This window comes from Miscanthus floridulus, chromosome 8, assembly GCF_019320115.1.
Source record: "Miscanthus floridulus cultivar M001 chromosome 8, ASM1932011v1, whole genome shotgun sequence".
NCBI classification, from domain to species: Eukaryota; Viridiplantae; Streptophyta; class Magnoliopsida; order Poales; family Poaceae; genus Miscanthus; species Miscanthus floridulus.
This window is the reverse complement of record NC_089587.1, coordinates 91,751,135-91,762,014: the sequence shown is the minus strand read 5'-3', so window position 1 is coordinate 91,762,014 and position 10,880 is coordinate 91,751,135. Positions and strand designations below refer to the sequence as shown.

At 47.0% G+C, this 10,880-nt stretch overlaps 2 protein-coding genes across 2 annotated transcripts; one reads left to right on the top strand and one right to left on the bottom strand.

The window, feature by feature from the left end:
* The first annotated feature begins 399 nt into the window (after positions 1-399).
* Positions 400-2,928, top strand: LOC136472924 (calcium-dependent protein kinase 21-like). The gene is made up of 4 exons (XM_066470625.1): positions 400-1,669; positions 1,750-1,902; positions 1,993-2,276; positions 2,343-2,928. The coding sequence occupies exons 1-4, from the start codon at positions 712-714 to the stop codon at positions 2,688-2,690; spliced, it is 1,743 nt and encodes a 580-aa protein (XP_066326722.1). The 5' UTR covers positions 400-711; the 3' UTR covers positions 2,691-2,928.
* A 654-nt stretch (positions 2,929-3,582) lies between these two features.
* LOC136476966 (probable E3 ubiquitin-protein ligase ARI8) lies at positions 3,583-10,413 on the bottom strand. The gene is made up of 15 exons (XM_066474944.1): positions 10,060-10,413; positions 9,056-9,177; positions 8,350-8,452; positions 8,139-8,229; positions 7,484-7,656; positions 7,255-7,356; positions 7,063-7,151; positions 6,028-6,135; positions 5,855-5,945; positions 5,536-5,625; positions 4,978-5,025; positions 4,723-4,794; positions 4,533-4,626; positions 4,285-4,438; positions 3,583-4,027 (listed from the first exon to the last, which is right to left on the bottom strand). The coding sequence occupies exons 1-15, from the start codon at positions 10,249-10,251 to the stop codon at positions 3,772-3,774; spliced, it is 1,785 nt and encodes a 594-aa protein (XP_066331041.1). The 5' UTR covers positions 10,252-10,413; the 3' UTR covers positions 3,583-3,771.
* Between the last annotated feature and the right edge of the window lie 467 nt (positions 10,414-10,880).

The following is a 10,880-nucleotide window of genomic DNA, read 5'->3' as shown; positions in this document are numbered from 1 at the left end:
ACCCGCCTCTCTCTCTCAACTCTAGTGGATGGCTGGGTGCGGCGGCGGCGGAAGGCCAACAGCGGGCCTGTCGGGCGGTGTGCGGCGAGTGAGCGTGTGCGGCCAGGCAATGGAGCCGGAGACTAACAGGTCCAGAGCTATGATTTACCTGGACTTGTAAAATCACAACTGAGGTCTGAAATAGGAGGCAAAAACGTAATATTCGGAACGACAAACATGTCATCTTTTAACTTTTTTAGCACTGTTACCTGCTGTTCACGGAGTAGGGGTAAACTGAACATTCGTTTTGGAAAAGCAGGGATAAAAACACAAAATAAAAGAAAAATAAAGGCAAAATGGGTTCAAAACCGGAGCAATAACACGATAGCCCCCAATAAATAACGGATCGTCCTCAATGGCTTTTGCGCACGTGGAAACGTCTGGCGCACAACGGCACATGTCACGCAATCCAACTGTATTCCTATTCGAGTACACACGACACAAACCTCGCACGCACCGTTAATAACGCATGCGGCCGCCGCTGGGCTTCCACGAATAGAATAGGGATAGCAGGCACGGGCACCGCCGCGAGGCTCGCGGCGAACCGAACGAGGTGGAGGGGGAGCTTCTGACCCGCAGAGCAAGCAAAGACAACAAGCGCAGCCCAGCCCAGCGTCCCCGCGCACGCACGCGCCGAGCCCGAGGCGAGGTGGCCGTGGCCCCGCCGAACCCATGGGGGGCTGCTACTCCGCCTTCGCCTGCTCGCGGAAGCTGCGCGGCCGCATCTCCTTCGTCCTCCCCGTCACCGAGCGCGACCGCGACGACCGCTCCAGCGACGGCGGCGCCAGCTCCGTCGCCTCCACGTCCCCGTCCCCGCGCAAGAACGACGCTGACGCCGGGCCGCTGGTGGTCCGGACCACCGCGGCCGAGTTCGCGCGCCGCTACGTGCTAGGCCGGGAGCTGGGGCGCGGCGAGTTCGGTGTCACGCGCCGCTGCCGGGACGCCGCCACGGGGGAGGCACTCGCGTGCAAGACCATCCGGAGGCACCGCCGGCCCCGCGGCGGCGACGGCGGTGCCGGCGTCCGCCGCCCGCGGGCCGGGGCCGGGGCCGGGAACGCCGCCGGTCCCCACGGACCGGCCGGAGCGCCCCCGGCCGCGGCCGGGCAGCAGGACGCGGCGGCGGCGGCGCATGCGGCGGACGTGCAGCGGGAGGTGGCCATCATGCGGCGCATGTCGTCCCGCGGCGGCGCGGCCGTGGTGCGTCTCCGCGAGGCGTGCTGCGAGGACGCCGGCGGCGGCGCGGTGCACCTCGTCATGGAGCTCTGCGAGGGCGGGGAGCTGTTCGACCGCATCGTTGCGCGTGGCCACTACTCGGAGCGCGCCGCGGCGGGCGTGTTCGGCACCATCGTCGACGTCGTGCGGCTGTGCCACTCCAACGGGGTCATCCACAGGGACCTCAAGCCCGAGAACTTCCTGTTCGCCAACAAGTCGGAGGACTCCCCGCTCAAGGTCATCGACTTCGGCCTCTCCGTCTTCTTCAGCCCCGGCGATCGGTTCACGGAGGTGGTGGGGAGCGCGTACTACATGGCGCCGGAGGTGCTGAAGCGGAACTACGGGCCGGAGGTGGACATCTGGAGCGCCGGCGTCATCCTCTACATCCTCCTCTGCGGCGTCCCGCCATTCTGGGGAGGTAGGCCGTAGGCGGCGTGCATGCTTTCACTTCGTCCTCCGATCCGGTTCTGATCTGAACAATGCATGCCATGCATGCAGACAACGACGAGAAGATCGCGCAGGCGGTCCTCCGCGGCGTCATCGACTTCAACCGGGAGCCATGGCCGAGGGTGTCCGCCAACGCCAAGGACCTCATCCGCCGGATGCTCGACCCCGACCCCTCCACCCGCCTCACGGCGAGGCAGGTGCTTGGTAAGCCACCGATCGTCCTAGCCTCCGGTGAATGCAGAGAATGCGCGGCACTGATGCTGTTGGGGCGCTTGCAATTGCAATGGCATGCAGAGCACCCGTGGCTGAAGAACGCGGACACGGCGCCTAACGTGTCGCTGGGCGAGGCCGTGCGCGCCCGGCTGCAGCAGTTCTCCGCCATGAACAAGTTCAAGAAGAAGGCGCTGGGCGTGGTGGCGCGGAACCTGCCGGTGGAGGAGCTGGACAAGTACGTGCAGATGTTCCACCTCATGGACAAGGACCACAACGGCAACCTCACGCTGGAGGAGCTCATGGAGGGCCTCCACATCAACGGCCAGCCCGTCCCTGAGTCGGAGATCAGGATGCTCCTCGAGGCCGTGAGTGCTTTGCTTGGTCGCTTCCTTCCTTCCTTCCGACCGGATGATGGACATGCATCCCTGCAGGCCGACACGGACGGCAACGGCACGCTGGACTGCGACGAGTTCGTGACGGTGTCGCTGCACCTCAAGAAGATGAGCAACGACGAGTACCTGGCGTCGGCGTTCAGGTACTTCGACAAGGACGGCAGCGGCTTCATCGAGCCGGAGGAGCTGAGGGAGGAGCTGGGCCCCAACGACCAGGCCATCCTCGACATCATCCGCGACGTCGACACCGACCAGGACGGCCGCATCAGCTACCAGGAGTTCGAGCTCATGATGAAGTCCGGCACCGACTGGAGGAACGGCTCCCGCCAGTACTCCAGGGCCAACTTCAGCAGCCTCAGCCGCAAGCTCTGCAAGGACATGTCGTGACGATCGCGATTCGCAGATACTCTAGCCACCACCAACATCTACGATCCACGGGCTCGGCGCTTCTTGATTAGAACTGCGGTGCATAAGGGAAAAACGCGTGCATGTACGGCTGCTGCTGCCCATCTGACAGAAAATCATTTTCAATTCGTTGGGTAATTAGAACTGCATTTACAATTTCAAATTCAAAATTTACAAAAGAACGAGTGCACAACGGGCGCAGCGCACAATTTCGATTTCAGAAGCTGAAGCAAAGCTGAGAACGGATTTGCAAACTGAAACCTGTAGAAAACTTGTAAAACCGACCGACAACCGTTTCAGCGTTTCTTGATCATCATATCTAACGCCTGGTTTCCTACATCAAGCCCTTGTATGGTGGCCAACAGCCACTTTCAAACATTTCACCCCTAACCGATAAGCATACGAGTATATTCAAATGAATAACAACTTCAGCCAACTTTTCAAACAATTTCTCCCCAGCCTATGAGCAAGTTGAAATGAAATCCAAAGTTTCCTATTACTCCAGGAATGGATGGGTAAAAGAGGCGAGCATACGGTAGAGGTGACACCGTGACAGTATATGGGAAAACATATATCACGCGATGTTCGGCTTTGAAGTAATATTGACCAGCACTAGCAGATGGCAACTAACCATAGTATATAAGTCCTTGAATAATAGACAAAAGCCCTGCCCGCAATTACGAGGGGATAAACAGAGCTACCTCCCATCAGATTCGTGAAATTTAATTTCACAGATTGGTCAGATGCAAAACCCACCACATAACACACAGGTTACCACTTCACATCTAATATTTACAAGGTACAACAGAAACGAACTAGAAAACCAAATGAACCCCCGCCCCCCCCCCCCCCCCCCCCCCCCCCCCCCCCCACACACACACACACACATGTAACCATTTGTGCCTCCACCCCGTTTCCAACCATTTGAGGCCCTTAAATAACTCTCTGTACACCATTGCTGCTGCTGGAAGCTCAGCATCTGATGCTAGATCTAAAGCGCCCCTCCTCTTCTCATGAACTTTGAGCTTTTCTTGGGGTGCCTGCCTTTGAGCTATTCCATCATCTAGTACCTACTCTTTTCGCAGACGCTGCACGCATCCACTGAGGCAGGGTTAAGAAATGTGCAACGCTCGCAGGGCCACCCATCATCAGTGTGGTCAGATGATGGCTTAGTGTGCTGCTTCTTCTTGGATTTAGTTCCTCCTTTCTTGGAGCTGGTGGCAGCGCTGGATGTACCAGCAGCCTGGGCAGTGGCGCGGACATCCTCCAACCCAGCTTCCAAAGCTTGAACAAGGTTCTCAAAGTAATTCCGGGTAACGCTGCAGTAAACAAAGCTCACTGGTAAAATTAGAGTAATGATGGAAGACTCCAAAACATCCTTCTATGATGTAGGGTCCACGAAAACAAGCAAAAAACAGAGCATAACTGAAATTATGGAGCGAATCATGCTAAATGACATTTTAGACATACTAAATCACTTGTTTCTGCCTATTTGTTTTGTTAAAACATCATGCTTTAGAGATCAGAGGTAGTAGTCATATCAACAAAAAGGTGGACAGCATGGTGAATTTACTACCTTGTGAGCCCAGCAAGCTTCACGCGGAATTCACTAAATTCATCCAGTGTAGGTGCCGTCGTTTCAGTGCTGTCAGATTTCACAGAAGGCAAAAAATTTTGCAAGTCTTTCTCAGCGCACTGATGCAGACGTTCCAAGCCAGACTCAGCCTCACCTGTCAAATACATAGAATTCACTGATGTTCCAAGAGTTCCCACAAGCAATTATAAACCCAGTAATAATGTCAACATGAAATAGAAATAACAAACCTTGCAGATACTCAAAAAATTCACTCTTGACCTTATCATCCAGATAGTAGCCATAAGAATATGTCCATTTCAGCACTCGCCTGCATTCTATAATCTGATGTACAATAGAGTGGTGAAAGCATCTGATATAAGAACATTTGTAAATCATAAAACCCATTGAAACCATAATATAAAATTTATGATGGCAAACCTGTGACCAAGCTTCAATTATGAACTTAAGCTGGGTCTCTGGTATCCCGAAAATATCAGTTAAATTTGCAAGCTGTGGCACAGAGGAACAGGGAAACAGCATTATAGTTGGTCCATCATGGAAGAAGAGTTAGGGCAAGCAAGACTAAAATATAGTCTAGCACAGCAGCTAATACAGAAAAGAATGACAAGCAGAGAAACTTCTACATGGCACGCTGAGAGCCCTTAAGGCCCATAACATGATTTATTTTCTCACCTGATCCTTTTCCGCTTTTAGCAGATCTGCTTGGGCCTTCTGCCTCGACTGCAATAAAGGCAAACATGAGAACAGAAATTAATGCGCTCAGTTCAAAATATACATTATGAAATGAAAGCATCTAAATACTCAAGCATAAAAATGCACCGGAGATCAAGAACATCAGGAATAAAAATATATCGTTGACTGCCAATAAGCATATTGGTAGCCATGAAATAATCAGATAATGCACGTACAAAAGGCAATGCGATTATTTTTTGACTGAGGAAATAATCACGAAACAAACCCTCGAACAACCTCAAAGCATATTTGGTTAAGACATTACTCTTCTTATTTGGTTAAGACATTACTCTTCTTATTTGGTTAAGACATTACTCTTCTTATGCACAACCAACATAATACTGAAATGGGTATCCCACCAAGAAGGCAAGAACTATAGCTGGCATTATATTATAGAGTAGCAGCACAACAAAAGAGAAGGTTCAAACATTACATTATGAGCACAAAACAGATGTATTTTGAAACTTATGTACATCGAACTAAGGTACTTGAACGTACTGTCTGATTGGATGCCCAGCGTTCATAGTAATGCATATATCTCTCAAGAGAGTTCTTAGCTCTTTCCCTCCTTGCTTCAGTCTCATCATACTGCAACAGAAGCAATTTAAGTTCAAGAAGAAAACATTCTTGGAAATCAAAAGAACATAGCATCCAGCACCACAGAAAATCACAACATCCCAAAGATGAGCTGCTGTTCACCCACCAAACACAGGCTTCTAATCCCATTGTAGCAGTAGTGGCAGAAATAATATTACAATTATACTAGGGTTCTACAAAAGGATTTCTCTGAAATGCATGAAGTAAAGAGAAGACATACAACTCCCTCTTTCTTTGCTGATTCATAACGATTGCAAGCATAAAAGCCACCTGTTCTCTCTCCATGATCTGACCATGCGCCTAGACATAACCTAGAATGTCCAAAGAACCTCAGACAAAAGAAGATAAACAAGGCATGTATATTAATTCTTTCAAGCAGTGAGTGAACTATACCAGCAAAATTCGAATTTGCAAGGAGGGGTGCATGTCATATGCATGCATCCCTGGTTTTTCTCTATTGGTCGTTTGCACTTTGGACAGGGCTTAGAATTAGCCAGTATCCTGAAAAGATGAACACAACATAACAAACCTTTTCATGCAATTTGGAGTGCCATAAGGAATAAAATAAAAACAATCACAATTATCAGCTAAACACATTGACACACTATCTCTATCTGAATGATATGTGAATCTAGTGCAGGTAATGCAAAGTTCAAGTTGAACAGCATCTTGGTTGCTTGTGCCTAGTTAGGGCTTTTTTCAAGAAAAAAAACAAGGCAAATAGATGAAAATTAAATCAATCCAAAACCTCTATAATCCACTTAAATCAAACTAGCTACCTCATCATCTTCTTAATATAATGATACGCAACTCTCCTACATGTTCAGAGAGAAAAAAATCTAGCTATCCTCAATCTACAGCAGCAGTAACAACAAAGCCTATTAATCCCATGCAAGTTACAGTAAAAAAAAAAAGCTATCTTAAAACTATATTAGAATTACTAGGATATTTTTCATAGTTGATGACACCTATGATTCAACCTCACAGAAATATTTGCCGTGGCTTCCCCACCCACTTCCAAGTCAACTTAAATCGCTTAAAAAATGGTAATAAAAGCCTGTGAACCTGAACAACTAACTTTAAGCACAATTTTTTTCACCATCTCACTTATTGTCAGCAGTCAAGGTGAATAGTTCCAGGACTGTGACATTTACATTGTTGAATAAATTGCTAAAAGTTTGGTGAAATAGGATATGAAGCTCCAACCACACAGGAACTAGTTATCACTGTGCTTAGTCTGAACTGATAAATGGCACATTACAAAACAAATAATCAAAATCAGAAAGTAGAATGTTGAAATAGGTTGTATCTTACAAAAAAATTAAAGGAACTCCTTATCTATATGCCCTGTCTTAACTAAAATATAGTATCAACAAAAACCGAAACTTGAAAACCACATCAAACGCTAGTGTTGAACCTGCAACGAACCAGTTCATGTTTTCAGATTCTGCACTGTTCTTTAATATCCACTTAGAAACAGTCTCACAGTTCACTGGTCGATGAGCTTCCTCAGTGCACTGCAAACAAGAGTAATGGATATTGATGAAGCCTTAGATGCTTGATCCCTAGGACTCGTGAAAACAAAAGCATAAAATCATTAGAAGAATGGAACCATCATACATTCCAGCAAAAGCTGAACTTGCAATTGCATGAGACATCATAGTTTTCATCACCAAGAAACTCCACAGCACATGTACAGTCAGGAGCTGGACACCATTTAGTCTGCATGAAATGAGGTTTCACAATTGAGTTTACGGTGAGAGAACATGATGCCAAAGCAGTGTAAAAACAAGGCAGGCCCAAAGAACTGTGAAATTGGAGAATCGGTCAAATTGTTAAAACCTACTACCTTCTTGCTACCTTCAACATATGCACGTAAGAGAAATCGTGCATATTTTTCTTTATCCTCATCTTTAGCTAATTCATTAATCATCCCTTGAAGAACCATAGCACTACATGATGGATCAGGACATCTCAATGACAAACATCCTGGACCACCACCTATTGCAGCGCTAATGTAGCCTACAAAATTTAAATTGATCCATCAGAAATCCCCCCTTTATTAGGAGGGAGATAGTCACGTACAAGGGAAAACAGGATAGTCATACGATGAATGTTACCAGCAGAAGCGATACTTAACATATAGAAGGCACCAGAAAAACCTGATGTTTATGTCATTCATATTGACATTAGGAAATTTACTCTGATGTGTCTAATGTAGTTCTATGGCGTTACAGAAGAAAACAGAAAAAAGTTTATACTACATTTAGATTTCTGGGTAATATACAAAACTAGACATGATTTGCTTCAATATCATTCTATCTTATGTAGAATATATAGGGGCATGCATAATACTAAACATTTAGTATTATCACAATCAAAGGATCACAAAACATGCTTGTGGGTAGTCAAGTTAAAACATAAATTTGACCAGTCAAACAATGACAACAGAACCTAATCATGCAAGCATAAAGAGCAATAACAAGGGAGGAAGGAAGGGAGACCTTCCCAACATTCATGGCAATAAAAATGAGCACAACCAGCGGAGCTCATCATATCAGAAGAATACCCTTCAAAACATATTCCACAAGTTAGCTGCAACCAAAAAGATTGTTAGAAGAAATTATGAATATATGCCAGAGCCAAAGGTTCTACCATATTACACATGCTGCTTTGATGAAAAAAAAGCATAAAAATATGAAATATAAATCTTGCCTTCCTAGAGTGAGGCTCATGATTTCCATTCAAAAGTAAGCCAACAGTATGGCGGACTTTTTCTTCATCTGCAAACCATTCGTCACTCAACTTGCTGATGTTCCTGCATAGTGAATACAGAACACACAGGGCGCAGATGTACATTAATTCCACTTCCACACCATCTAGCAATAAGAAAATGTCAGTGCATTGCTTCTAGCGCAGATTTAGTTTTATCATTCTAAATATATCCAAGTGCATAAAGTGTGCACTAGCTTTTGCGAACAACCAAAAACAGGGAAAATTAGTAGGATCAAACTGAAGGTAGCAGTTTTCTTGATATCTCATGTATAGACGCAAACATATGGAAAAATAGAAAATCATTGCCATGATTAGCATATGGTACATATCATGCAATGTCCTTTCCAGAGTATTTTGAGAGAATATTTACAGGTTCTATCTCGAGCTTGATAGAGGAACTTTCAACAATAAAAAGGCGGGGCTGCCAGCACCTTGGGAAGTAATTAAAAACAAGAAACAACATAGTGACCTACACATACTGTGGTATGATACTGTGTTCAAAGATATAGACATGAGTACCTGATTTCAGTGACTGTGTACTAACATACAGTATAATAAGGATAAATGCCATTACATTACAAGGTTGTTAAGAGTTTGCTGCCTTCAGAAAAGAATATTTGATGGAGCACTGACATAACAAACTCACCATTTGTAGTGGTGCAGGAGGGCACACGCCTCTTCCCTTGTGATCAACAACACGGCAGATACCTTGCTTACATCTTCCTCTTGACGCTCAGATATAACTTCTTCGTTTAAAACCACAAATGTCTGTTAATAGCAAATGCAACTCCCCTTTTAGCAAAACTCAAGAGTATCACATGGAGCAAAAATATGGGCAGAAGAGCAAAGCAACACAAAGAGACCAAGCGTGATCACTCATCTAGGATGCTTGACAGAGCCTACAAGAGGCGGTACATCACTCATCTAGGACCGTGATACTAACAGTTGATTAAGAAGCAAAGGAAGCTCATGCAGTGCTACTTTTAAGCCCAATTCAGCCCACACAAATCAATACTCAGATTAAGAAGCAAAGGAAGCTGCTGCAGTGCTACTTTTAAGCCAAATTCAGACCACACAATGACACAAATCAATACTCAGCGGTGCATATAAAGCAGGCATCAGCAGCCACAGCACTGAAATGATCATCAATTTGCAGCAGGCCACCAGTTCTAATAAAAGTCTATGAACCGATCTAACATTCCACTGATTTAAGAATGAATTGATCTAACCCGCTACCACTCTAGCGCTGCAGTACATCGCTACCACTCTAGCGCTGCAGTACATCGCTACCACTCTAGTGCTCCAGTACATGCACTGATCGCAAAAATCCCCAGCTCACTGACATGTCACATATCACATGAAAATCCCCAGCTCACTGACATCACATATCACTAAAAAATCGCTACCACTATAGTGCTCATGCACTGATCGCCCAAATCCCCAGGTTACTGGCATATCACATATGAAAATCCCCAGCTCACTGACATATCACACATCACTAAAAAACCATTCCATTCCGGCAGGAGCACGCAAGCTTTTCAGCCTATTCCAACACATCCGAACTCAAACCCCAAGGATTCCGGAGATAACTAAACATTCTAAGCACCGCACACGGCCCTATCCGCCTCATGCTCGCAGCATCGGCCTCACCTGCTCGCGCCTAGACACCACCTCGTCGGTCCCCTCGGCCTCGATGCCCTCGTCGTAGTCCCCGGCCACCAGCTCCTCCTCCTCGCTCCCGCCGTCGTCGTCGCCCATGTCGCTGTCGCAGTAGTCGTAGTAGTCCTCGTCGTCCATCACCTCCTCGTCGCTGGCGGCGTTCATCTCCACATCGGAGTCCATCCGGCCGCGGCACGAATCCGGCGATCGGGAGATCGGGCGGGGCGGGGAGGCTAGGGTTCCGGCGGGCCTGGGAGGGAGAGGGCCAAGAGGGCGGGGGGCTGAGATCGGCAGAGAGAGTTGCGTGCCCGAGTCGGCACCATAATGGTGGGGCGCGTTTTTAACGGCGTTTCTTTTGGGTTTTCTGTGCCGCGGGAGGAGGGGTGATTTGGGAAAAACGGGGTTAAAAGCTTTTAACTAAGGTTCGGTTAGGCATATGCCAGAGCAGTGGCACGCCAACTTTACGGGAAAAACAAAGTGTTTGGTTCGCTGTCACGCCAAACTTTAGATGTGGCAGATTTAACTCCGACAATTGTTTGGTTCATAGCCATATGAGCTGCCACATGTTCGGCAAATTATGTGGTAGGTGTTTGGTTCACGACCAAAGTTTATTACAATTACCTTATTCTAGGAAGAGGTGAGCTTACCACTTGAAGTCATCACACCAGAATTTCGACACTTTTCACTCCAACATGGTGGAAAAGAATGCAAGTAATTAGCACAAGTGAACATACTGAGCAATAATTAACAGTAGGATGACAACTTGACATATCCATTCTAGTTCCTAGCTATATTAGTATACACAAAAGCAT